The 26,208-nt window shown below is 45.2% G+C and overlaps 6 protein-coding genes across 9 annotated transcripts; 2 read left to right on the plus strand and 4 right to left on the minus strand.

Moving 5' to 3' along the window:
* Positions 1 to 690: 690 nt before the first annotated feature.
* On the minus strand, positions 691 to 2,788 carry H257_06888. Of its 2 annotated transcripts, XM_009832262.1 has the most exons (5): positions 2,280 to 2,788; positions 1,836 to 2,194; positions 1,567 to 1,784; positions 1,326 to 1,467; positions 691 to 1,261 (listed from the first exon to the last, which is right to left on the minus strand). In XM_009832262.1, the coding sequence occupies exons 1-5, from the start codon at positions 2,771 to 2,773 to the stop codon at positions 789 to 791; spliced, it is 1,686 nt and encodes a 561-aa protein (XP_009830564.1). In that variant the 5' UTR covers positions 2,774 to 2,788; the 3' UTR covers positions 691 to 788. The 2 variants fall into 2 exon arrangements, with proteins under 2 accessions (XP_009830564.1, XP_009830565.1); XM_009832263.1 differs by having other exon boundaries at positions 1,836 to 2,761.
* Positions 2,789 to 3,848: 1,060 nt separating this feature from the next.
* Positions 3,849 to 4,938, minus strand: H257_06889. 2 transcript variants are annotated; one of them, XM_009832264.1, is made up of 4 exons: positions 4,542 to 4,938; positions 4,357 to 4,476; positions 4,092 to 4,295; positions 3,849 to 4,029 (listed from the first exon to the last, which is right to left on the minus strand). In XM_009832264.1, the coding sequence occupies exons 1-4, from the start codon at positions 4,906 to 4,908 to the stop codon at positions 3,920 to 3,922; spliced, it is 801 nt and encodes a 266-aa protein (XP_009830566.1). In that variant the 5' UTR covers positions 4,909 to 4,938; the 3' UTR covers positions 3,849 to 3,919. The 2 variants fall into 2 exon arrangements, with proteins under 2 accessions (XP_009830566.1, XP_009830567.1); XM_009832265.1 differs by having other exon boundaries at positions 3,849 to 4,295.
* A 161-nt stretch (positions 4,939 to 5,099) lies between these two features.
* On the plus strand, positions 5,100 to 7,923 carry H257_06890. 2 transcript variants are annotated; one of them, XM_009832266.1, is made up of 8 exons: positions 5,100 to 5,536; positions 5,598 to 5,759; positions 5,992 to 6,121; positions 6,190 to 6,381; positions 7,031 to 7,181; positions 7,251 to 7,497; positions 7,553 to 7,620; positions 7,732 to 7,923. In XM_009832266.1, the coding sequence occupies exons 1-8, from the start codon at positions 5,162 to 5,164 to the stop codon at positions 7,772 to 7,774; spliced, it is 1,368 nt and encodes a 455-aa protein (XP_009830568.1). In that variant the 5' UTR covers positions 5,100 to 5,161; the 3' UTR covers positions 7,775 to 7,923. The 2 variants fall into 2 exon arrangements, with proteins under 2 accessions (XP_009830568.1, XP_009830569.1); XM_009832267.1 differs by lacking the exons at positions 7,553 to 7,620; positions 7,732 to 7,923 and having other exon boundaries at positions 7,251 to 7,552.
* A 1,230-nt stretch (positions 7,924 to 9,153) lies between these two features.
* Positions 9,154 to 21,224, minus strand: H257_06891 (hypothetical protein). The gene is made up of 21 exons (XM_009832268.1): positions 20,756 to 21,224; positions 20,597 to 20,702; positions 20,370 to 20,525; positions 19,993 to 20,270; positions 19,211 to 19,474; positions 18,962 to 19,069; positions 18,319 to 18,557; positions 17,807 to 18,240; positions 16,870 to 17,075; positions 15,509 to 15,709; positions 15,247 to 15,417; positions 14,357 to 14,704; positions 13,316 to 13,577; positions 13,143 to 13,262; positions 12,355 to 12,690; positions 11,769 to 11,981; positions 11,528 to 11,659; positions 10,966 to 11,130; positions 10,726 to 10,883; positions 10,388 to 10,529; positions 9,154 to 9,837 (listed from the first exon to the last, which is right to left on the minus strand). The coding sequence occupies exons 1-21, from the start codon at positions 21,169 to 21,171 to the stop codon at positions 9,235 to 9,237; spliced, it is 5,058 nt and encodes a 1,685-aa protein (XP_009830570.1). The 5' UTR covers positions 21,172 to 21,224; the 3' UTR covers positions 9,154 to 9,234.
* A 299-nt stretch (positions 21,225 to 21,523) lies between these two features.
* Positions 21,524 to 23,406, minus strand: H257_06892 (hypothetical protein). Its single transcript, XM_009832269.1, has 3 exons — positions 22,545 to 23,406; positions 22,062 to 22,409; positions 21,524 to 21,997 (listed from the first exon to the last, which is right to left on the minus strand). The coding sequence occupies exons 1-3, from the start codon at positions 23,351 to 23,353 to the stop codon at positions 21,637 to 21,639; spliced, it is 1,518 nt and encodes a 505-aa protein (XP_009830571.1). The 5' UTR covers positions 23,354 to 23,406; the 3' UTR covers positions 21,524 to 21,636.
* Positions 23,407 to 24,578: 1,172 nt separating this feature from the next.
* H257_06893 (hypothetical protein) lies at positions 24,579 to 25,657 on the plus strand (the record flags this gene model as incomplete). Its single annotated transcript, XM_009832270.1, has 4 exons — positions 24,579 to 24,674; positions 24,775 to 25,060; positions 25,102 to 25,567; positions 25,624 to 25,657. The coding sequence occupies 4 exons, from the start codon at positions 24,579 to 24,581 to the stop codon at positions 25,655 to 25,657; spliced, it is 882 nt and encodes a 293-aa protein (XP_009830572.1).
* Positions 25,658 to 26,208: the final 551 nt, after the last annotated feature.

Raw genomic sequence — 26,208 nt, forward strand, 5'->3', positions numbered from 1 at the left:
TGGGCCCTTGATGGTTCAAATGTTCCGTACTCAAGTGAACAAGATATCTTTTATACGTACTAGTAAGAGTATGGACCTCTTGTTCTGCTACCGTTTCATGGATTTCAAAATCATATGTTTTGTTGTGATCGTTCAAATGATCAGTTCGGCAATCGACAACGAATTGATTCAATAACATAAAAAATAATGAAATAAATGAGCACTTATACACAACTTAGTCAATGCCTTGATGGATGATCACTAACCACGTTCTGACTTGAAACTTCGTCACTGAACAAGAGGTCTATTAATACCACCAGAATTTGGACTTTTGTGCTGATTCGCCAAATCTATCGATTCCTTGTACTGACGTTTGTATGTACAAATCTGCAATATCACACTAATTTCAGTGACACACTAATTCGATGTTGATTTTGAATTGCACTGTAAGAATACAGGGAGGAGAACCGTACATACCACATATCAAGCATGATATCATACATATAGTCGTCGTCGTCATTAAGATGTCTTAGGTACTGGTAGAGCCTGTTCCAAATAGAATTTATATTAATAGATCGATTTACCAAGTTCCAGACCCCGTCGAATCCCAAATCGAATCACGAATCGACGGGGTCTGGAACTAATTCTATACTTCGAAGTATGCATTTGCGGTATATATCCAAAATTGAAATGTCAAGATATTTCAATTTGTTGGCCTTGAACATCTTGAACATCCAAAACGGCTGTACCTGGAGTTCAAATTTTGGAAGTTTATACAGAATTTACAATAGTAACTATTTTGCGCGATTTCACGACCTTCGATCGTCATGCAGGGATTGCGAGTTGACCTGCCGCCGCCGCGCGATCAAGTTTTCTGTAAACACATCCACGAGTGCCGACTGGTCACCCAAGAACGTGTCCACGTCGTCCATGTTCACTCGTCCATGCAGGTTCCGAAAGGGCCGGTACATGTGAAACAAGGCGGTGATGCGAGCAACGAGCGCGTCTTCGTCGTCCGTGGAGCCACAAAACGAGCAAAGCACGCGCTGGACGTGGTACACATACACGGCAGAGGCGTTGGCATACATGCCGATCAGCTCCATCACGACGTCCTTCATGCTGCTGGCGCGAGTGTTGGCGTTGGACATGCGCAGTGCCTTGAGCGTGGATATCACGTCGCGCATGTCCAGGTGGTCCGTGTGAGTCGGGTCGAACGACGAGTACATGAGATTGAAGTTTGCGACTCCGAAGGCTGGATACTCCTTTGCAAACAAGTCTCGGCCTGCATGAGACAAGCACACCATGAGTCTCATTGGGAACTCAAATCCAGGGTTATGTACTAGTACATTGATCCCGCGTCAGTTCATATGGATTTGACCGCTGGTGTCTTGTGCCGTGGTCGGCTATTCTTTCCAAGAGAAGGGCTAATTCTTGCAGCAGCGGGCGGTTAAACACACTTCGTCGCATAGCGTCGACTAGCAAGAACATCTACGCAGCATGCACTCGAATTGAACGTTTATGCACGGATACATATATGCAAGGGCGTGGACTACGGGATATTGTTTTACAGTATGATACATAACCCACCGTTTTCCACCGCAATTCGTACTTGCACTGCATTAACTTCGTGGAAATCGCCGCCACTCGAGGGGGCCCCGTAGTTGGAACCAACGTCCAGTCCTTCATGGCTTTTGCTGGCACTTTGGCATGGTGTTGGCTGAGCTTGATGCGTTGCTGCTGCTCCTCCATCACGTCGTCGAGGATTTCGCGGCTCGCGGCGCACTTGGTTCGCTCCACGGCTTGCTCTACCTCCCACGTTGATGAGTAGTTGCTCACGTCGTCGTTACTCGTCGTACCTTGCAGCAACGACGCGTGGAGCTGCCGCAGCTCGGCCCTAGTTTTCGCATTCACGTGCAAAGCGTGGTCGTCGGCTGGTCGCAATGGCACCTTTGTTTTCGATGTCGATTGCAAGTGTGGCTGCCGCGTGTTGTGAAACGCCAGCGGCGCGCCATACACAAACGCAGCCTCTTCCGACCACATCGTGGGACTCCCGTTTAACGTCGGACTCCACGTATCTGGGTGTTGAAACCTCGCCAGGTCTTGTAATCCTGCACCCAACGACGTCGTTGGGTGCAGCTTCGTACGGTGTAGCGCTGGCACGGTGCCGGCCACAGTGGCGGCCGCCGTCAGCTGCACTGCGCCCCGAGCTCCATACCTACACCCGTCAGGCCACACAAGTCGGCCGCACTTCATTGGCCTCCTCTTCAACAACCAACACAACGAAATCATAGGAATCGCACCGTTTGGTCTTCGCTTGCAGAGTACATGCTGGCCCCGTGGCCACATTGTTGTGGCCCATATACCACGGTTGTTTCTGCAGTTGATCCAGCTTGGACGTGCTTTGCGACGCCCTGATGGGCGAATACACGGGGGCGTCGGTGCCCCCATTTTGGTGGATTGTTGAAGGGGGGGTCACTGCAAGGGCGATGGCGGTGGGCGGGAGCGCCGCGCGTTCGCGGCTGTACTTCTGGCGGGAGATGGCAGATTGCCGCCCCCGAGACACGGGCGACGGTAGCAACTGCACGCGCGACTTAAGAAACCGGTCGTCCAGGGCGACGTGGTACAGCTGCGATAGTCGCTTCGTTTCCTCCATCTTCTCATCGTTGTCGGCGCCGCCGTCGGGATTCTCGATTGACGCCCGGCAAAAGTCGTCCAAGATGCTGTCGATGCGCTCGTTCACGGTCTGCCGAGATCCAGGGGTCGTCATTGTCGTCGTTGCGGCCATGATGTACATTCCATTGGCGGTTTCAAGTTCGGTTACTGGACCGATGAAACGATGCAAAACCGGCACAGAACTGGAAAGTGCAAACATGTCAGCCGCGTCCGTACATTCATTATGAAAACATGCTTGATGCTGCAAGCTATACTCCCGTGAAACTGACTACACTACAGTACATCGCGACAACACGACTTGTAACCGCCTGTGCTCAGTACCAAAGCCAATATGCAGCCACAACCTTGTTGAAGGGGGCAGTGCTCCTGTGTACAGCCATAACCTTGTTATCCAGCATAGAGTCGATTACATTGTACAGTACTAGTCGAAGCTTACTATCTATTGACCACTACATCCTAAATGTTGTCAGTAACTTACACACAAGCCAAATCCCCAATGGAGGAGTTCCTCAAAATAAGTTGTCAATTGCGTACAGTAAGTCGCAATGAATGCCAGCGACTGTATTGACTACGAGTCCCCCACTTTATTGTTAACATAACTACAGAAAACCCCAATGCGAAAAATTATATTAACGTTATATATTTACAGTTAAAGGGAACTGAAAATTCGAAACAGTAAATAACGCTCACAGTCAAGAACAATATTTAATTGTTGCCACTGATATTATTAATATCATACTACGAAGTATTAAGACTTCGTAGTACTACTATTATAATAATAGTAAGTTACTTACTGTACTATTAATAGTACTGAAGTACTACCGTAGTACTTACTGTACACGGTTAAATATTGGCAATAATATCATATCCAAAATAGAGATCACTGTCATATAATAATGGAGTGTTTACATAATTCTTTGCGATATTGTCCTTTTATCCAAAATTTGGACTTTTGTTCTGAATCGACAAATCTATCGATCGATTCTTTGTACTGTACTGAGTTTTGTATATAAAAAGGTGTCCTGTGGTGATTGGTACTACACTAATTGAATCACACACTAATTTAACGTTGATGAGGGTTTCCTGCAATCTGATTGGCTAAAATATCCTTCAGCCGATGATTCTTGTGTACATTAATTTGGTTGTGTCGATTCATTCTCCATGTCGCTCCAGTTTGGAATAAACACAACAATATATATATCGCAATATACATATATTATTTCATGACTACTACAGGTAGTGCAATTTGGCGCTCGCTTTATAAACGCTACCACGTCTCGACCCATGGCCGCACATCCAATTCGTGGGTCCACGCCGTCTTGGGCTGATGGTGCACTTGCACGTACAGTGCGGCAATGTCCTGAGGCCGAACCAAACCTACAAGCTGCCACGTCATAGCTGCCACCACAAACTGCCACGTCAGCCATCGATTGACCAACCCTGTTGCACCAGCTTGGCTTTGGCCTCGGGAAAGTTCTCGTGGATCCAAGGGGTGTCGATGGCGCCGTCCACAATCAGATGCGCTACGTGGAGGCCTCTGGGACCGAGTTCCCGCGCCATGCTCTGGCTCAACGCGCGCAAGCCAAACTTAGCGCTGGCAAACGCGGCAAACCCCGCGCTTCCGCGGACACTCGCCGTCGCTCCTATGCAAGCCCACGTCGAGGGAATGATGATGTAGATGGAGTGATTATGGACGCGAATGACCTGTAAACAGGATGGTGCCGCGTCCGCGAGGAAGCATGCGGCTGGCGACTTCCTTGCCCATGAGGAAGCCCGAAAAGCACGCCATTTCCCACACTTTTCGATACACCCGAGCCGTTGTGTCTACGGAGAGAATGCATGAAGGTAATATATTTTGTACGGGTGATGGGGGACGTCGTCGTACGAACCCGTGATGGAAAAGCGAACGTTCGCGCCAACGTTGAACACGGCGACGTCGATGGGTCCAAGCCGGCGCTCAATGTCCTCCACGAGATTCTGTACATTGGATTCATCACGACAGTCAACGCCAAAGCCTTCTGCGTCGTGTCCCGCCTTACGGATGGACTCGACGAGCTCCTGCACCTTGACGCCGTCTCGACGCACACAACACACCAGGAAGCCGTCGACGGCAAATGCCCGAGCGATCGCTGCGCCAGTACTATCCCCTGCGCCAACTATCAGCGCGCACTTCTTGGAAGTGAAGTAGCGTTGCATCGTGTAGTTCCATGGAAGATGTCTGCGAGACGTTGATCGCAACGTGCGCGCTGCCATCATGATGTCTGCGTCAGATCTTTGGAGTTTTTGATGAAATCAAAAATGCATGAAAACAGGCGAATATTTTACAAATACTCGAAAACAATCCGTTGTATTCATTATTGGAGGTTATAGATGAGGAAATAAACTCCAAAATGATATATCTATCCAGATGTTTAATTGGCTTAAATCAAAACTATTTTATCCAATCACGGACACCCGCGCAGTTGGGTGGCGTGCCCAAGCATAAGACGAATTTCAAGGGGATATCATCATGGACGTCGAGAAGAAAGTGATTGTGCAGGACGAAGAGATCGAAGACGACGAGGAGGAAGACGAAGTCGTGGAAGGCTCTGCCGCCGCGGAAGGCGGTGACGCCGCTGCCAAGAAGAAGAACAAGAAGAAGAACAAGAAAAAGAAGAAGAAGGCTGCCACAACCGCTGCTGGCCCTGGGACCAAATTGCCGCCGTTCCGCGGCGTGACGGGGTTTACGGACAGCTACATCCAGTACGGTCAAACGGAACCCCCGACGATTCCCGTGGCCAAGTTGTTCGCAGTGGGCTCATTCCCCAAAGGCGAGGAGCAGAACCACCCGGGCGACTTCAACACGTACCGCATCACGAGCGAAGAATTGCGCGCCGCCGAGCGGGTACGGCATTCATGCAGAATGTCCATGTATCATCTAATCGCGTGTGGGGATGCATGTACAGGAGAACGAAGCGTTCTACGACCGCGTGCGGTATGCGTCCGAAGTCCATCGCCAAGTGCGCAAGTTTGCGCAAGGACTGATCAAGCCCGGCATTCGCCTCATTGACCTGTGCGAAGCGCTCGAGAACAAGAACCGCGAGTTGGTCGAAGAAGCAGGGTTTGCCGTACGTTTCTATCGCGCTTTTTTTGTAATTCGAGTCGAATTTTCTGATTGGTTCGTTTTCATTTCCATGTTTATTTTGATTGGTGCAACATCATATTGCAAATCCATTCATTTACATGGATTTTTTTCATTTATTTCCACTCAACCTAACTTAGATTGACGAAACGTTTCATTTATTTTGTTTCATTTATTTCCGATTCGTGCCTTGTTTAATATGGGTATTCTATTTATAGCGTGGGATTGGGTTTCCCACGGGTTGTTCGTTGAACCACGTCGCAGCTCATTACACGCCGAACGCCGGGGACCACACCGTGTTGACGTACAATGACGTGATGAAAATCGATTTCGGCACCCAAGTCGACGGTACCAACTTATATATATATATATATATATATATTTATGAGATGCATGTGGTTGGGTTGTTTTGATAGGTCGCATCATCGATTCGGCGTTTACGGTCGCGTTCGATCCGCAGTTTGATCCGCTTCTGGCAGCATCCAAAGCAGCCACGAACGAAGGTGTGCGACAGAGTGGCATAGATGCGCGGCTGGGCGAAATCGGCGCTGCCATCCAAGAAGTGATGGAATCATATGAAGTTACAATCAACGGCAAGGTGTACCCTGGTAAGACATGCAGATTCCTGATAATATATATATATATATATATATAAATGTCCATCCATATATTGTGCTTTCGAGTGAAATTTCATTGTGTTGTGGCGTGGTTTCTCGTTGGAATTTAAAGCGATTTGATTGGCTACTTCAGATGAGCTTAGAATTAATAGCCAATCAAAGCCCTCTCAATGAAATTCAACCAATCAGATCGATTGTGGATCGGTTTGGCCGGCGCGATTCGATTGCACCCCTTCCCCAAATTTGTATCAAATCGACAATATATGCCATGATATGGATCCATTGTTGCTTGTACTATATTATTTTGCCCAATCGAATTCAAGTAGTGAGAAAATGTCTTGATAAATCTATATTATTTATTTGCACAATGAATTTTTCTCCAGAGTACTTTTCGAGGTATATATATATATATATATTATATGCATTCACGTTGGAGATTTGTCACATGATCAACGACACAATATATGATGATGATATAACCCTCATTTTCGACGGAATGTTTGTCGTGTTTGAAAGCTAGTGTTGGTGCTGCCTTTGTGTTTATAATTTTAATATGTTTTCATTATTATAAGCTTCTTTATACATACTATATATACTACGGATTTGTATTCAACACTGGACTGACTGTGGTCGAGTATAGTGCAATGTATCCGCAACTTGAACGGCCACTCGATTGGGCCGTACCAAATTCACGCTGGGAAGAGCGTGCCCATCGTCGCCACCCCCGAGCAAACCAAGATGGAGGAGGGCGAAATCTTTGCCATTGAAACGTTTAATACCACTGGCCGCGGGTAATATATATATATATATTTCCAATGTGGCCAGTGCCTCATGATTATAATATATATAAATATGTACAGATATGTGGTGGAAGACATGGAATGCTCGCATTACGCCAAGGCGTTCGATGCGCCTCATGTGCCGCTCCGCCTACCTCGCGCCAAGAAACTTCTGTCGCATATCCAGCGGACTTTTGGAACTTTGCCATTTTGCCGGCGCTGGCTCGAGCGCGAAGACGGCGGGTCGAGTTTTATCAACCCCAAGGGCGCCAAGCAGGAAAAGTACATTATGGGACTTAAAAATTTGGTCGATAATGGCATCGTGACGGTATGTAAACTATAAAACTAGTTCTTGGATTTATGGTGGTGATGGTTTTATGTAGGCGTACCCGCCGCTATGTGACATCAAGGGCAGCTACACGTCCCAGTATGAGCACACTCTGATTTTGCGGTACGAATACATACATATATATGATATATATGCCGAGTTGGGATGTTGTATGTGACGTGGTGGTGTGAATATATGTGACAGTGTTCATGTTGTTTTGGTTACATTGTGTAGACCCACGTGCAAGGAAGTCTTATCCCGCGGCGACGACTATTGATCGGTTGGACAAGAGTATTGGTTGAAGCAGCAGGATATAAAGATTTATATGCAGATACTCTCTCATGTGCCACGTGGCTAGCAATCCGACCTACTACTAGTATATACTACGTACTACGTTAGTAGTATAACGTTAAGCTACGCTTGGATGGATTTATGTGACACTGTACACCTTGTAACACTTCAAACATGGCATCCCAGGAGGTTAGATGTGGTTGGAGAGCGAATCAACCAATCCGGATGATACCCAATCACACACCCTTGCAATATCAATTCCCGAGATGGGGGAACTGTGTCTCACACGAATTCTCATGGAGTACGTAACTGAACGTTAAGTAAGCGAGCTCGCTACGGTAAACTACTACGTAATATACTAGTAATACATAGTACTACTAACGTTAGTACTATTATTTATATGTCGACTGTGGCTACAGTACACGTGGCGCTCCGTCGTCGCTTGACATTCATTTATAGAGGTCCTGTGGGAACGTATATCGTCTCTGATTGGTGGAAGTTGTGACTGGTTGCTAAACAAGGCAAACATCTCACGATGAAAGTACATTCGATCAGATTTGAAATAGCCGCCCAGGACCAGAGGACATGGTGTAGCAAGCAGCCCGATGATGTTTCAATCTCTAGAATTACTCTGAATCACATTGAGGTCAACGTATCCGAAGTTGAGGGCTTTGATCATGCGTTTGTTGTAGTAATAGTAGACAGTCATCGGTCGAAAATGATAGACCTTAGCTTTTCTTTGGAAGTGCCGTCTGAACATGTTGAACATTTTGACGATACCAAAGCGCTCTGATCCACTGATGACTGTCCTGTATATAAGTGTAAGAGTAGCAACTCAATATCCAAGTACGAGCGTAGTATATAGCCATAAGCTCGGCTTGTAACCTGGTTGAATCGAGATGCAATGTACTCGGAGAGCAAAGCAACAGGTCGACTTCACATATTCACACTCTGAGTCAGTTCCAAGCTAGCTAGCTAGCTCCCTGTCGCAGTTGTGGCTTAGCGTGTCTACCGATCCTGATGATTGATTGCCTATACATTTATCCCCTTCAGCTCGATCGACTTAACATTCACACTCTGAGTCAGTGGGAAGCTAGCTAGCTCCCTGTCGCAGGTGGCATGTCGTAGTGTAGCCGTAACGCTCTGCTCGTAAGCTAGTTGAATCGAGATGCGGAGAGCAAAGCAACAGGTCGACTTCACATATTCACACTCGAAGTCAGTTCCAAGCTACAGTAGCTACCGTAGCTAGCTCCCTGTCGCAGTTGTGGCTTAGCGTGTCTACCGATCCTGAGGATTAATTGCCTATACATACATCCCGTTCATCTCGTTCATCATACTATACCCTACTTTACCATCCAAATTAAACGGTCACACTGGACGCCTCCACATATTACAGTACTATTACATGCCTACACGACGTTCCTTCGTAACGTTATGTACTTAGTCTTATTGGGGGGGTGTCGTCGATGTGACCAACTGGGCCGCCAGTTGGGTTTCCAAAGCCTGCTTTTGGCGGATGGCTTGGGCATATTTGAATTTCAAGTCTTCGATTTCATCGAAAAAATCCAAGTCGAACGCCGACAGTTCGGCTGTTAACCGCGCGTTCTCTTGCCGCAATTGGCGCACGACGGCATCCTGATGCGTCACATGCTCTTGGTCGTCGTCGGCTTCTTTGGCCCGACTGAGTATGATCAAGTCGTGGATCTGCTTGTCTTTATCCTGCAGTTGGACACTGTGGAGGTGCTCCATATCAGCCACAAACGTCGCATGGGTGTCCTTGCAGGCCTTGTACTTGGCGCCCAACGCGCGAAACTTTCGCGCCAAATCCGAGTGCTCGATGCGAAGTTGCTGTAATTCGGCCTTGGTGGCGTCCACAATCGCAGCAAGTTGCTGCAGCTCCTTGTTATTTGCTGCGGCTTTTACCGGTGCCTTGATCGACTTGATTTTTCGTAGCCGGTCGTTCTCGCTGCGCAGGTTTTCCATCACGCGCTTCATGTTGGCAATCACATCTTCGAGCGCTGCCACGGTTGTACTACTCTTTCGATCGGCCTGGAGTTAGTAGTTAGTAACGAATATACAACGAACGAAGTGGAACCGCCGCGAATTGGTTGTTCATTTCGCGAAAAAGTATGATGAGGTCCTGAAATTAACCGAAAAAAGGTGTAGTAGTTAGTAGATCATTCAAAATGGTTCAATACAACAAACAACTGGTACATATTCCAAAGCAAGATTAGACAGAATCGAGCATGTAGTAAAGTAATACTAGTAGTACAGAGATATTACCGTATTTGTGGTTGAACTGCCCCATGCAATAGAAACACGGGGATATAATTATATATATATATATATATATATATATTCAAATCCAAGAACGGTTTGCGATACCCATGGAACTGGAATTTATTTTTGCAAAACTTGGTCCAATCCAAAGTTGAACAATTTAATATGTAAATAAAAAATTGTTCAAATTTCATTACATCGTGCTAAGGTACGACAGATACGGTAGAATTACATTTACGTACTTTGACTATACGTGACTAAAATGAATACTCATGCCGAAATGATATATATATTTGTCTAGATATATCGATAAATATACCTGGGAAGGAGTGGACGAGGAGGGGGTAGTAGTAGCGATTACACCAGTTTGACGAGTGCGTTGGAGTTGGATCTGCAGACTTTCCACTTGAAACGACAGCTCCAGCACGGTCGTTTCTCGCTGCAGCCGTTCTTCCACCGACCTAACAACAACAATATATATATATATATATATATATATATATCATCAACAAATAGATTCTATTTGGATCTTTCAAACAACACCAACGAATCAATATCAAGCTACACACAAGGACGATATATGTATCCAAACCCCATCAATAACACAGAATATATATATATATATATATATATGATCGAGAGTCCATCATCTCGTACGGAGTCATTTCAATTTGACGGAGTGCCGAGTCTCGGGCGTCCAACACGAGTTGCTGCAACTCGACGATGCGACGGTAGCAATTGTCGAGCTCCAGCGCCACGTTCTCGCGCATCGCCACGCGTTCATGGGGTAAAGGTGGCGTCGGTGGACTCTTTTTCTATTATAATAATTATATCAAATTATACCAAGTTGTTACAATGGTAGTAGTATATACATATATATCCCAATCACTTGGTTACCATTTGAGCAGCCAGTTGCTCTTGTGTTTTGGCCAGTTGCTCCGAAATGCGCTGGCATTGATTGGTCAAATTGTCCACTTGGGCAGACTTTTCCTCGAGTTTACTCGCCAACACATCTATCCGACGCTTGAGTTTCTTTTCCTGTTCCCACGCCGCGCGCCGTTTCTACATATCATTCCTTCAACCTCTCTCTCTCTATATATATACATAGATACTATATATATCTACGTTCTAAATAGGTCTGATATATATATACATAAATCCTATACATATCTACGTTCCAAATAGGTCTGATATATCTATATACCTCGAAGTATATGTATATATATGCCATTCATTCCAATAAGATATAATACATATAAATCTATGCCATTCATTCTAAATAGGTTTTATATACATATATATATATACCATTCATTCCAAATAGAAATAATATACAAATATATAATATCTACACGTCATCCATTCCAAATCGATGATATAACCTATATACGTACGTACATATATATCAACGCGATTCATTCCAAGTATATATATATATATATATAAATAATAAACATACATCGGCCTTGTCTTCGTCGGGTTGGTTTGTCGGTGGTTGTGCTTCTTGCTGCTTAGCTATTTGGTCGAGAAGTGCTGCATTTTTCACCTCAAGTGCCTTGACGCGAGTCTGCAGCATTTCCATATCACGTTCCTACAGCCATGTATAATCAATCTATCCACTCTATCTGAATATTACGACAATCCATATCTAATATATAAAAGAGATAAAATAAACAACTAATAGGATGGTACGTGTATACCTGGGAAGCGTACGTCCCCAGCTTAGCTTTACATCGATCAAGTTGGTCTCGTAATTCCGCTGCTTTGAGCAGCTGGCCTGGCAACTGGTCTCTCGAATTTAGCGCCGCCTTGGACTTGGCAACCAACGCCATCGCGCGCTTATACTTTTGGTTCACGTCTTGGATTTCGCAAGTCAGACCGTCCACCTTTTCTTGTAGCATCGTGATTGTGGCCTACGACGTAATATAGTGTTTGTTCGATCATGCATGATATAGTGTGATATTTCTTGTCAACTGGGGGAGCGCGAGACAACTATACAAATGTATACACAGGAATCTCGGCACAAGGATTGTTGAGCAATCAATCAGATTGATCGAAACCATCAGCAGCAACATAACGAATTAGTGTGTGTGACTTCAATTCGAGTGACTTCAATTAGTGTGAGATGCAAACACAGGACAGGACCACGTTTTACATACAAAATACAGTACAACGGATCTCGATCGCAATAGATATGGCGAATCAGCCCAAACGTTGATTACATTTTGGGTCAAACGATCATTCGTCTATTTCTGTTATAATATATATATATATATATATTTGTACCGTAAAGTGGGCGTTCTTGTCCGTGAGGTCGTCGATGCGGTCGTGTTGCTGACTGGTTTGCTTTCGCTTCTCTCGTACGCTGTCTTCCGCTTGTTGCTCCTGAGCCTTAAGGAATTCCTCCTTGAGCTTGATAATCGCATCTCTCAGCAGCGCCATCTTCTTATCCTTTGCGAGTAAATCCGCCTTCCACTGACTCGTCTGCCGCTGGTGGCCCTTCTCAAACGCCTCCACGTCACACACGAGGCTGTGGTTGACTTTTTGCAGTGTCGCAATTTCTTCCAAGGCTTCGCCACACCGCGTCTCAGCTAATTGTTTGCCCTCGCGGAGTTGTTCCACCTAATATATATATATTGAGCACCAAAGTGGTAACAGAACCTTCACATGGCCTCGACGTACACCGAAAGAACGATATATATATATATATATACTACTAGTAAACTCCAAATTCAATTGGGAGTATCAAGCTAGCAACATGTGATTGGTGTGCGGGACTACTATTAGTGGGCATCAAATCGTACACCAAAAGGCGCGACTCGAAATAATCAAGGCAGCATCTCATATACAGTACGTCCACACATACTATTGGCTGAAATTTCATTATGTATAATAGAAACTATCATACTTGTTTTAGAACATTTTATATAGAAAATTAGCTTTATAGTAAATATATATATGCTAGTATGTATTTATACTATAAAACTAAAGTATATATATATATACTAGTATGTACTTATACTATAAAACTAATTTACTACATAATATATATATAATATACATATATATATTACCTTGGCTTGCAATTCCGTGATCAGCTGACCTTTGACTTGGACGTCCATGTGTACTTGCTTGAGTTGATCCATCAGTCCTTGGTGCATCTCACGCGCCGCCACCACAGCCTGGCCTCCTCCCTAGATAAAATATTGTATATATATATTCTTTGTAAGACATATATATATCGTACTTGAGCTTCTAGGTGCTGAATCTTGTCCAGGGCGTCCTTGAGCTGGCCAATATACGCGTGGTTATCTTGATAAAGCCGCTTGTTCCGCCGCTCCTGGTCGTCGTGTGCCGCCTGCTGCTTGGCGTCGAAGTCCGCGCGCGCGAGTTCCAACTGCCGTCGGAGCTCATCGATGCGGACGTTCTTGTCTTGGACGAGGGCTTTCAAGCTGGCGATCGTGGCTTGCGCAGCTTCTTGGAGCGCCACATGGTCTTTTTCGTAATATCTAGTATATATTGTCGATATATTGTTCGAAATTGGACGGGTCCATCGAATGAGCTGCACACATATATGAATCAAGGAGCCAATCAATTTCACCCTTCGACCAATTCAACATCGAAATAGTGTGTGAATGCAATTAGTGTGACACTGGATGATTTTTACATACAAAAGTTAGTACAAAGAATCGATTGATAGAGTTGAATCAACACAAAAATCGTCCAAATCGTTGGGTAAACGACAGACAATATATATATATATATATATGTCCAACCTCTGCAGTTAGATACTACTGACGGTATACACACCACATCACACATCCAAACGACTAACGGATCAAACACTTTTGGGCCTTGTTGTATATCAAACACAGAGCTATCATCCATCCTGGTTTACATGTTCATAAAGTATCTTTTGTTTTTTCAGTTCAATCCATATCTTTCAAAGGAACATTTATATATATATATATTTCTTTGAAAGAAATGGATTGTCGAGTGGTGGTTGTGCAGATGCGTGTCGGCCTTCGAAATTAGGAATATAGATGCATATATATATTCATTTGAAAAGCATTGATTGAACTGCAAGCCTTATTTATTTAAACATATTCGTTTGAAATATATTGATTGAACTGCAAACCTTATACATATATATATTCATTTGAATAACTGATATATAGAAATATCAGTTCAATCATACATATACGTAATATATATATATATATATATATATATATATATATATATATATATCAGTCCAATCATACAGTATATATATATAGATACGTACCCGACTTTGTTGCGCATGGACGGGGAGCTCGGCTGGCGTGTCAACGTAGTGTTGGGGTCACTACTAGTAGTATTACTAGGAGGTGGATAGTACTTTGCTGGGTTCAGCTGCGACTCCAAGACAAGGTTGTCCACTTGCATGGCTAAATCGCGTATCTTGGCGTCCTTGTCGTTGCATTCTGTCAATAATTTGGAGCATTTGGCCTTGAGAGCGTCCATTTCAAACAGGGTTTGGTCCAATTTAGATTGGAGAGCGGCGTTGTCCTGCCGCCACTTTGCCTTTTGTTGCGTACTCGAGTCCTTGGATCGGTTGGTTTGGGCTAATTGGTCTATCTGTTCCATCCACATCCTAGCAAAACGATGGATTAGAAGATATATATATAAATACTAGGGTGTAAATTCATCATTTCGTCGATTTGTAGATATTTTATTATATATCAACCGCGGATATAAAAAAACCATAACTAAGACCAAATACAAATATATATATAAATATATCTACACAACATACAAAACTGTAATCGTGGTGGTTTTATCTGGCCACATTGGATTCTAGATTCGATTCAAATGTGGGCCACCAACTTGAACGACAAACTCCGAAACAGTTGTTCCTGCGAGGAAAAATATTTATATTATAGACACGGAATAGTATAGACAAACCAACGTTTCCAACTATTTTTAACGTTCGGTGGGAAGATCTGATTGGTGGAATATAGTTTTCTTTCTGTAAGAGCCAATCAGATTCACTCAAAATTGGGTTAGCCAATAGCGTCGATTCGTGATTCGATTCGGCGACGAGATATTCAATTGGACGGGTCTGGAAAATTTGTATCGAATCCACAATATATATATATATATATATATATATATATATATATTTACGGAGAGTACCGTTCTTTTTGCTCGAGAATGGCAATGCGATGCTTATAGCGTTGTACTTCGTGCAAGTCTGGACCTGTCGATGGTGTCGACACACCCGCCTCCAGTTCCTCCACGCGTCGCTCCAACGCTCGTTTCTTGGCATGCAATTGCACGGCATCATCTTCCAACGCTTCAATCCGTCTAAATTCAAACATATATATATATATTAATATATATATTATCATGAATATATATCCTCCAATCCCTAAGATATATATATACATCAACGTACGTGGCCATGGCTTCCAGGCGCTTGAGTTTACCTCGTAAATCTGACTGCTTGAGCGTAGCGATGGTGGACTCCAACACTCGGTTGGTCTGCCGTTCCTTTTCTAGCTCCGACGCCAAGTGCTGGCTCGTGGCGTCCATTTGGAGGGTGAGTGTGTTAACTTGAAGCTGGGCCGCGCGCTGCAATTCCATGGCCTTTTCGTATCTAAAAGACAAAAATCAAACAAAGCAGTGGTGGTAACAAGTAACCAGGAAATATCGTAGGATTAGTATCTCAATATATAATCTAGTAGTATTCCAACCAACTTGGACGCCATCAAAGGAGTATCGTGTAGTTCCAACCATCGGTAGACATTATATCATCGCTATATATAATCAAAACCCACACAACACGAATCAAGGTAACCAATCCAACACGACTCGTTTCAACCGTCAATGTCGAATTAGTGTGTGTATGTATGTGTTTCTTGAATTAGTGTGATACTAAACATCCTTTACGCCTTGAATTAGTGTGATACTATAAGGACAATCAGACTGGTTCAACTAATTTATACGTAAGTAGTTTAAAGCTATCATTCAGTCGTTATTTATGTTGGCCCATGCATAACGTGCAAGGGAATTCGGATTAAAATGAGATGGATATATTGGGCATTTCACCCAAATTTGGACTACTTGTGAGTCATTTCGCCAAATAGCGTTCGAATCCAGTTGATCCAATTTAAACAACTTGTACACAGAATACTCTACAGATATTAGTATAAAGATTAGTATATATATATTCTCGATTTGATACAAATTTGAGGAGGGGGTGCAAGCGAATCGCGCCAACCAAACCCACCCACAATCGATCTGATTGGTTGAATTTCATTGAGAATGTTTGATTGGCTAATAATTTTGAGCTCATCTCAAGTAGCCAATCAAATCGATTTAAATTCCAACGAGAAACCAAGCCACAACACGAAATTTCACTCGAAAGCACAATATATGATTTTGCCCAATGCGGATAGACTCGGCCGAGTCAAACGTTTGGATTGGCAGAAACTCAACAGAACGTGATTTGATTGGCTTAGGCGGTTCTTTATCCCTTTAGACATTTGCTGAGGGCTCCAGTTTCGAATCATCGATTTGACAATATATATATATAACCACGAGGATGATGCGTATAACATACAGATTGTACTAGTACACCATTCAGAACAAACAACACCGATCGAAATTCAACCTGGCCGTTCCCCACAAGTCCCCAGCTATTTTGCTCAAACTCCAAAATATATCACACATTACATTACTTTCCACTGTCCATCGAGTGAGTAAACACACATATATGAAACAAGCGATGGTTCTACGACGACTGTGACAAGGTACCGATCTGTGAACGAGTGGTAGTTAGCTTGAATAGTCATGAGTTTCTGCTGCAACTGGCCGATAATGGCGTCGTCATCGGATCGACTGGCGAGCTCTCGAAGTCGCTCCTCCAGCGTCGCCACTTCATCGCGGCGGCGGGATTGCCGCGCGGCCAGCGTGTTAGCCTGGGATGCCGCCAGTGCCGCAATTGCCTTGTGTTTGTCCACCTACATAAAATTTGAATTATTTCAAAAAAAAATTAAGAAATCAATGTCATAATAAGTCAATTACAACATGTTTAGCCAAATCTGGGGGCTTTTTGAAATCCATCGCGATATCGCAACAGCACATATAGGTCACACCACCACGCGCTATATATATATATATATCAAAACGCAATATTCAATATACAAAGTCGACAGCTGGATATATAAAAAGATATATATTGTTGGGTTTCGTCTAAACTGGTGCGATATGGAGATTGCATCGACACACAACCAAAATGTACAGAAGAATCGGCAGTAGGGTTTAGCAAAATCAGATTGCAGTACACCATCGAAATAGTGTGAAACCTCAATTCGAGTGATTACAATCGCCGCAGGAAAACGTTTTACTTTTTCGTTCAAATTGACCAATTTTGTGGGATGGTTGATATCACCAAGAAATCGAGCAAAGCAATATGATTGGATAAAAATAATACAAGATTCAATTTGATTGGCTAAAACGAATGAATACCTCTGAAGCTTATAAATAGACTAGTATCACATTTCGCAGGTCCGGCGACCACCCGCGGGAGGAAATTTTGACAAGAGAACACACCCAATACAAACTTCAGTACAAACAAACAATCAATCGATCGATGGATTTATTTGGCAAATCAGCATCAAAGTCGAGACACATAAAATAATATTCAATCCACACATCCGACTGATACATAAATATAATCATCTTTGTCTACCTCTAGCTGCAACGCAGTGCAACATTGTTCGAGCTCTGCCACACGATGCTCGAGCACCTGTTGCAAATTGAGTGGTGCTGGTCGGTCAAGTGTTGGAATTTTCGATGACGTGGCAGGCGGCTGGGACAGCTCCTTGATTTGACCGAGATACATGGCTACGGTGGCTTCCAACTCGAGAATTCTCTTTTCGTGTTCAATAGATGACGTTGCCGACGACGTTGCTCCCAAAAGGGCGTTTTCATGCACTAACTTTGCGTTTTGCTCTTTCAGGTCCAGGGCCTGGACATACTCGGCATGCCGGGCGTTCCACCTGTCCAAGTGCGCGGCATACGTTTCCTGCAGCGTCGTATATGCGTCTTGAAGGTCGTCGAAATGAACTTTTAATATGCTTTCATGGAGGGCTTTCTGCATCGCGTGCATGCGCTGCGTGGCCCCTACCCTCACAAAGTACATGTGTGTGATGAGAATTCGGTTCATATCATGATATCACATATATGGTACTAGTTTTGTACCAATTTTCCACGCTTCGAGGTACTGCAGACGGGTTTTGAGCGTTCTTTCCACATCGAGTAGCTCGTCTTCGAGTGCAATACGCCGCGTATATTCCGTCTGTTTTTCGTCTAGAACGAGGTTGAACTGCCGTGCCAGACGCGCCTGGTTCACTTCGAACAGCGCCAGTTTACGAGTCATATCAGCTGCGTTCTGCTGCCACTCGGACTGCACTTGCATCGTGTGCCAACTCGTTTCGTAGCTACATGTATACGAATCGATCAGAAAATTGTATATATTATTATATATATATATGGACATGATATTATCGTATAGTTTGAAGTGTGTATACATATATACATGTATTTTTGTCGACTCTTAAGGTTCGACACCAAAGCTACGAATACGTACGTGGATGTGTTTTTGTCCCATGGAAACATATATATATATCGATGTCACATCCACGTTCAGACACGGATCAAGTAATATAATAGTACTCGTAGTGCAAATATACATGTCGAATATATTCGAAATTAGTCTCACGTAGATAAATGATACTAGTATACATATATCTCTTGCAAATGGGAAGAAAACTGTTATAATATATATATATTCTACATAGTATATATATATAGTTTTTTGATTGGGACTTCATACAGGACGTACCGATTCAATTTGATTGTTTGTTCGTCAATGATGGTTTGCGACGCTGCCAACTGCGTGTCCAGCTGGTGTTTGTGCGCTTTGAACGATTGTTGCTGGCCAATGTATTCCCTACAAACAAATATATATATAGAGTTTTCATTCAAAAAAAGTATTTTTCCAGCATCTATACTGCGATTCAACTCTTCCGATCAACATTTATATATATATATATATATACATCGAAACCGAGAGATGGAAGTGTACTACTACCTGTACAAGACCGCTTGTTGATCTTGGGCACTAGCGAGTGCGGCTTCGATGGTCGTGATTTTATCTGTCAACTGGTGGTTTTCAAAATACAGTGTCGCACATTCTTCCAGACACTGGTCGAGCTCTAGCCCCATTTGGAACTGACTTTCCAGTTCTTTCTGGGAGTCCAGCAGTACCACCGCCGCTTTCTTGGATGCATTCGACGGAGGTGATGCCAGTACTTCCCCCTTCGACTGGGACGAGACGTTAGGAGTAGCAATGGTTCTACATCTCAAAACATAGGTAAAGTGAGATCATGCAAAAGATAGATGGATATTGAGTTTGAATTAAAACAATTTTTTTTTAAGATACTCTTAGTATTTTTTTAACTTTTGTTTTATCTTTTTATAGGTTATTTAACTAAAGATATGTTTATTGAGTTTTATTTATAATTTATTCTAAAACCTGAAAAATAAAAAAGTTAAGCTTTTTCGCTAAGATTTGGATTTTGTAGCTAGCTGCTTTGAGAATCGATTGGGCGGCAGATTTGAAGCGCATTCCATGTATAGTATACTCATTTGATGTTCACTATGTCCAACTATACGATTCGATGATTGGATGAAATGTGTCTGGGTAGTGCAATTTGATTGGCTAAGAACATCATTCTCGAATCACAATACATTGAACAAATTCAGATTCGAATATGGAACATTGGACAATATATATATATCGGTTGGTGGGATTTGGATGGGATACAATATATAATTATTGTACATGAATAGAGCAAAATATAAGTATTGTACATGGGGGGGATCGCCGGGGAAGGAGAAAGTGCGGGCAGTTGGTCCAACTGAAGCCGGAGCCGTTCGATTTCGGCGGTGGCGGCGGTCAGTTGCGCGTCGAGGGGCTGCCACGAGTCTTTGTGCACGTAATTGGCTAAAAATGTGTCGATTTGCATCTGCTTTTGCTTGAGGTCGCGGCGGGCATTGGCGAGGATTTCCTTGTCCTGCACCCGCATGTCCTGCAAGATGGCTACCTTGGCTTCAAGATCGTGCACGAGTTCCATCGACGATCCGTGGGTCTATAGAAGAACATGAACGAACCATTCGGAATATAACAATGTTGCACAGAAACGGCATATATATATATATATATATATATACAGTATATATATGTGAACCTCAAAGTCGTGTACGCGTTGCTGCAACTCGCGCACGTGGCCGAGCAATGTCTGCCGCTCTTGGTCGAATGATGCCTTGAAGTCCACAATCATCTTGTCCACCGTGGCGTTGGTGGCATCCATGTCGAGCACCTTTTGCTCCAGGAAGCGCTTGTCCTAACGGTCGCCGCCGCCACCGCCACCATCAAGTAACGATGCTTTGATTGCTGCTTCATGATACAACATACCTCTTCCAGGCGCTGGATGCGTTGGGTCAACGCGGATGTCGTCGCGTCGGTCGTGGGTGATGATGGAGTCGAGCTAACCTGCAATTGCAACGACTCTAACGCCACTCTACATAGACGACTCGATGAGCGCGGGGGACGAAAGTACATGGACGCACGCACCGCATGTTCGCATGCTCCTTCTTCCACGTGTCGATCTCGAGCATGGCGTTGCGCAACTTGTGTTCCTTGAGTTGCAACTCGGTCGTGATGTCGTTGAATCGACGTTGGTCTGCGGCGTCGTGCGTGTCCTGCTCAAGGCGCTGCAGGGTCTCACTCAAAGCTTGCTCCCGTCGCAGTGCGTCGGCCCATTTGGCGCGAATGTCTTCCACTTCAGATGCATCCAGCACTGCAGCTACTTTGTCCTCGAGGCGCATATGCAGTTGCGCGTTTTGCGTCGACAAGAGGTCCACCTGACGATGCATGGACATTCGATCCTCTTCCCATTGGGCCTTCTCATGCAGGAGACCTTCATGCTGCTTCTTCAATGCCTCCATGTCGTTCAGCAGCGACACACATGCTGCTTCGGCACATGGCATCGGCTCGGATCGATCTGGCGCGGGATCTGTCCTTTCTAAGTACGACGGAAAAAAGGCGCTTTGCTCCTACTACTACGTAACGTTAGTAGTAATTCATCTGACACTAAAATGATGGTTTTTGGTCGAATCACTCATTTTACTGCCGTTTCAACGTAACTGAGCGCTACAACCCACTCGTAACCGCCATGCAATGCTTGTCGACTAAATGTAAAACGAGCGAGAAAGCGATCACGAGCGAGAAAGCGATCACGATCGCTTTACTGCCCTTCAAGCATGCACTAAAGTGATGTTTCCCACCAACCTAACTACTACCCTGTACAACTCGTACTAGTTAGTACTACTAGTCCACATGTCGAATGCATCCATGGTAAGTATACATGTGTTAGGTTGTCTATGGAACCGACGGCCAGATGCAAGTTCCAATATGAGAACTACTGTAATATATCTATTGATTGTATCACGTCCTCATGCGACGATCCCGACATGAGCCGCGACACTGCTGTGGCGCACGCTGCCTCTCGACGACAGACTTGACATCTTGCCTGCAAAGTACCCCGACGCAAACGAATTCGAGTAGGAAATTTCCCTCGTGCACAGGTAGTGGCCTCCCATCTTTGGCGTGGGCGGCATGTATCCCAGCACAATCGTGCGGCGGGTGTCTCCGCCGCCGCGGATGCTCGGGATGCCGTCGACGGGTACCACGGGGTCGATGTGGAAGGCTGGGTCGTTCGTCACGAGCACAATCTCCAGATCCAGCATGGTCGCGGCGGCATAGAGTTCGGCCACGGTAGCTTGTTCGTCGGGAACGTTCCCAAATGTCGTGTACCTAAGGGACGCTCTCGTATGAGGAAAATTCCCCTTTTCGAATCCTACTACCACCACGTACGTACCGGTTGGTCAAGTCCTCGGACGACGTCATGAGGAATGTGCCCAGGGCGTCGATGTTGGCAAGTGCAAATGCCGCCAGGTCTGTTCGCAGCTGCGCCGCGGCTTGCATCCGCCGCGGCGCAATCCCATCGGCAGATCCGACGTTGACCATGCTCATCGCCGCAGGATATGTCTTAAAGCAATCCCACTTCAATGGGAACAGTTCGTACACGAGGCAATGGAGCAGACACGACCCGTCGGGCGGCATCCCCACGCCCTGCAGCCCCGCCGAACGCAGCTCCAATTCCATCTTGCCGCGTTCGCGTTCGACTTCGGGGTCGGCTACCTCGGGCACGGTCACGGCCATCAACCTGATAAAAACGCGTTTTATATCAATCAAACACGGTCAAAGATCCAGCGTTAAACGCTTCGATTGGTCAACTTGTCACCAACACAGGTGATCTATCCGAATGGGAATAATCCCCACATATCCCAATGAAGCGTACCTGGACGAGGACATGGCCGCGTCGGTCCCATCGAGCACAGCGTGCGGCGGCACCGACTGCCGTGATAAACTGGCAGCGTTGCTTTTAATGCTGTTGCTTTCGCTCGAGTTCTGGGCAAACGTTTGACGCTCTTTGAAACTCTGGTTGAATTGCTGCGGGGCGACATGAACGAACCCGCCATTCGTGCTGTTATGGCGCATGGACAAGCACGCATTCCCTGTCTTCAACTGCTGACCCCCAAGGAATCCCGTGCCGGACCACCGGTAGTTGGCCGTCAAGCTCTGTGACGTCATCTGCGGTCGCGGCCTCTCTACGAACGTGCTGTTGCGGCTGGCGCCGATCGCGTCTGCGGACGTTGGCACGTGGGTGACGTTCTGTCCAAACCCGCTCGAATACGCCACGAATGACTTGAGCGACTGCGCTTCGATGGACGTGATGTGGAAAGTGACAAACGCCGGCGCAGACGTGACCATGCTCATGTACGTGTCGAGTTCGGCGCGCCGCGCTTCGAGAAACGCCGCTTCCAAATGCGTCCGGAACAGCGTCCGCTGTCGATGGAGCGGCGGGAACTTGATCCCCTTCATGTGCTTGGGACTGCGCTTCCGAAGCTGCGCGTCCAACAGCCGAAACGCCGAAAACGACCGCCACACACTCCACGTCGCGGTGCACTTGCTGCGCCTGGATTCCGAAAAGTACGTGCATTTGACGCTCACTTCGTACTCGGCCTTCTGCAGGATGCGGACGTCGTCCACGTTGACTTCACACGTGTACGGCCGCGACGCATCGATGTCTTCGGGCCCTACTGTCATGCTGACGAGGTTGTGTTTGGAAGTGGTCGCCGCGGCGGACCTTAGCTAATGCTCTGTTACAGCGACAGGCTCTGTAACGTGCGTCCTACTCGAACTTAATTGAACTCCACCCAAATGTTCCTTATATCCCTTATGTACGATAGAACGACCCTCTGCAGTGCGCATGAAGAATTGACAAAGGCGAGACTCGAGGACGATGAAAAGAACTCGAGGTGATGGCTAGGTCAAAGCCATCATGGAGGGGTCGCGTCGTAAAGGACACGAGCTCCATGCTGGAGTGTACAGCTTACTATGTATGTACCAGCGCAACGATTCATTCCACCGTGGCGCCAACTACATTACTACGTAAGCTTAAGGTAGTACTTACATAGAGCTTCCCGGCTTACGTCACATACAGTACTAGTACTAGTATGCCTTGACAATCAAACAATCAAATCCAGTCTAGGCAATTATAATATTGCCAGCGAAAAACACGAAGTCGGTAACTATGAGGAACACATTGGAAACCGATCCAGCAATCTCACCAGCGTCGCGACCTTTTGGGTCATCTATGTAAGACTAACTGTTATTCGTATAACGTTAACAGTTTGTTGTGAGAAGCTGGCCGTGCCACTGCAAGATCATCAGCAATACACAATGATGCACATCACTGTACACTGCATGTATCTGTATTCAATAAAAATGAGATCGTACTGGAGATTGTACAATGGTGTACCACTGCTACGACCTGGCGCACGCCAGACACATACTTCGTACTATTAATAGTAGGCAACGTATGAGTACTACTAGAAGCTTATTATTAATATATATTAAATAGTATAACTTGCTCTTCATATTATGCACTGCATTGAAAATTTAGGTTGGTGAGATTAGAGATTTTGGATCGCCAATCAGAGGGCGACTTTGGATCGTACACGTTTGACATTTACTGTACGGTACAGTATAATTCACATCAACTACTAACGTTACTAGTATTACTACGTAGTACTGTACTACATACTATTAATAGTGAAAAGCACAATAATATTTATAGCACTTCGAAGTATTAATAGAGAGTTTTCGTAAGAGCTTTTCAGTTAAGATTCAACTTGTGGAAGTGAACTGAAAACCAAGCAATTTCAAACTTTCGGGCAGATCTAAATCTCAACTTTGACGAAAATATCAGTACTTTCGGAAAGGTTTTGAGTTAACTTGTAGATTATCCGGATTACGTTACTGGTCAAAAATGCCCCAACCGCGCATCCTTCGCAATAGAGAGCTGGTGTCCCTTATTGCCTGCGTAATGCAGCAGTGCCATGGTGATTTCGACATGTTTCTCACCGTAATTCAAGGCTTAATGGCATCCAAATTCATGAGAATGAGGCCCGAGAAGCCAATAGTCTCGTACAACAACGACCGTGACATGCACAACGCCACGGCAGCGCACAAGTTCCGGTTCACAATCGACCAACCTCCGCGTGCTCGCTGTGGCTCTACGACTGCCAGCCTTTGTCAGTACACCGAGCCCCGATCAAGTGGAGTCGCTCGAGGCACTTGCAATCCTGTGTCGACGACTGGCTGAGCCCTGTCGACTTTTCACCATTGCAGATGCATTCGGGCGTTCCGTCGAGGCCTTCAGCCGCATCGTCCGCGCGACCGCAACTGCTCTGTACAAGACTTGGAGCGATGTGATCCTCTTTCGCGAAGCCTTGCTCGTAGGCCGAGTTGGTACGTGTTAACACGTATGTCTGTTGTAAGCATGTCAGTAGACACCTATGCTGGTGCGATCGAGGCGAAGAGTGGGCTCAGAGGGTTACGCACCTGTGTTGCGTTCATTGATGGGACGAAGCAATACATCAGCCGTCCGTCGGCGCGAGCCGAAGGTCAAGAGCACGAGAACCTTCAACGTTCGGTGTACAACGGTCACCCCCGTCGCCATTGTCTGAACTGGCAAGGCATCACCGTTCCTGACGGCATCATTATCAGCATGTACGGGCCGGTAGAGGGGCGGCGCCACGATTCCACCATGCTCTCCATGAGCCGTATACTGGACAGGATGAAGGAAGACGGGGTTCTGTCGCGCTACTGTTTGTATGGCTACCCAGCATATGGATGCCACCAGTGCCTATCCTGCCCATTTCCCTGCGCTATTCCAGGATCATTCGAGGCTATTTTCAACTCGTCCATGAGCTCCGTCCGGGAAACGGTGGAGTGGAGCTTTCACCTGGTGAAAGGGTTGTGGTGTTTCGTAAGCTACGACAGAAAGATGAAAGTTCGCAATGCACCAGTAGGCATCCTGTGGCATGTGGCCACACTCCTGACTAACTGCCACACCTGTCTCAAAGCTGATGGGAATCAAATCTCAATGTACTTCGATGTAGCACCTCCTAGGATTGAATGAATACTTGATCTAATTTGTGTGATGTAATCTAGTTTAAAAATATTCCTAATTAGAATTGCCTAGTTTAGTAATTTGACGGTTACAAGTGCAAGTTAATTTCAAAAGGAAATCCTTGCACTAACATGAAATTCAATATTATTACAATAAAAATATGACGTTCAAAGCGATTTCAACGTCAAAACAACATTGGGTGGAAAATATACATATTCACTCGTCAAAACTCCTATACACTAGTATGGCCTAATTGTTGGTCTACATCACTATTTTGAATTTGAATTAGGTTGAAATTATTCCTAATCGGACTTAAATACAATTTTTTAGCAATTGCTCCAACTAAATCTACCAAGACACGTTGTTGCGCAGCAAGCTGCTCAGCATGGCGATTAGCTTGTTCACGATCATATTGTAAACGCTGCGCCTCACGCCGCTCCTTGTCCTCAATGCCTTCACGAATGATGCCCATAAGGCTCGCTAT

Source organism: Aphanomyces astaci, assembly GCF_000520075.1.
Source record: "Aphanomyces astaci strain APO3 unplaced genomic scaffold supercont1.14, whole genome shotgun sequence".
Lineage (NCBI taxonomy): Eukaryota > Oomycota > Saprolegniomycetes > Saprolegniales > Verrucalvaceae > Aphanomyces > Aphanomyces astaci.

Bases quoted from the DNA above. Each gene is read 5' to 3' on its own strand.
- H257_06889 (XM_009832264.1), bottom strand. From the start codon at position 4,908: ATGATGGCAGCGCGCACGTTGCGATCAACGTCTCGCAGACATCTTCCA. The intron at 4,296-4,356 runs GTCATTCGCGTC...GGGCTTGCATAG, and splicing joins CGGCACCATCCTGTTTACAG to GAGCGACGGCGAGTGTCCGC. The intron at 4,030-4,091 runs GTTGGTCAATCG...GGCAGCTTGTAG, and splicing joins AGCCAAGCTGGTGCAACAGG to GTTTGGTTCGGCCTCAGGAC.
- H257_06888 (XM_009832262.1), bottom strand. From the start codon at position 2,773: ATGTACATCATGGCCGCAACGACGACAATGACGACCCCTGGATCTCGG. The intron at 1,785-1,835 runs GTACGACGAGTA...CGTGGGAGGTAG, and splicing joins CCACGCGTCGTTGCTGCAAG to AGCAAGCCGTGGAGCGAACC. The intron at 1,262-1,325 runs GTACTAGTACAT...TGTCTCATGCAG, and splicing joins TGAACTGACGCGGGATCAAT to GCCGAGACTTGTTTGCAAAG.
- H257_06890 (XM_009832266.1), top strand. From the start codon at position 5,162: ATGGACGTCGAGAAGAAAGTGATTGTGCAGGACGAAGAGATCGAAGAC. The intron at 5,760-5,991 runs GTACGTTTCTAT...TTCTATTTATAG, and splicing joins TCGAAGAAGCAGGGTTTGCC to CGTGGGATTGGGTTTCCCAC. The intron at 7,498-7,552 runs GTATGTAAACTA...GGTTTTATGTAG, and splicing joins TCGATAATGGCATCGTGACG to GCGTACCCGCCGCTATGTGA.
- H257_06891 (XM_009832268.1), bottom strand. From the start codon at position 21,171: ATGCCATGTGCCGAAGCAGCATGTGTGTCGCTGCTGAACGACATGGAG. The intron at 18,558-18,961 runs GTACGTCCTGTA...GTATACATGTAG, and splicing joins CAAACAATCAAATTGAATCG to CTACGAAACGAGTTGGCACA. The intron at 17,076-17,806 runs GTAGACAAAGAT...AATTTTATGTAG, and splicing joins GCACTGCGTTGCAGCTAGAG to GTGGACAAACACAAGGCAAT.
- H257_06892 (XM_009832269.1), bottom strand. From the start codon at position 23,353: ATGACAGTAGGGCCCGAAGACATCGATGCGTCGCGGCCGTACACGTGT. The intron at 22,410-22,544 runs GTACGCTTCATT...CGTTTTTATCAG, and splicing joins GCGGCCATGTCCTCGTCCAG to GTTGATGGCCGTGACCGTGC. The intron at 21,998-22,061 runs GTACGTACGTGG...AGCGTCCCTTAG, and splicing joins TCCGAGGACTTGACCAACCG to GTACACGACATTTGGGAACG.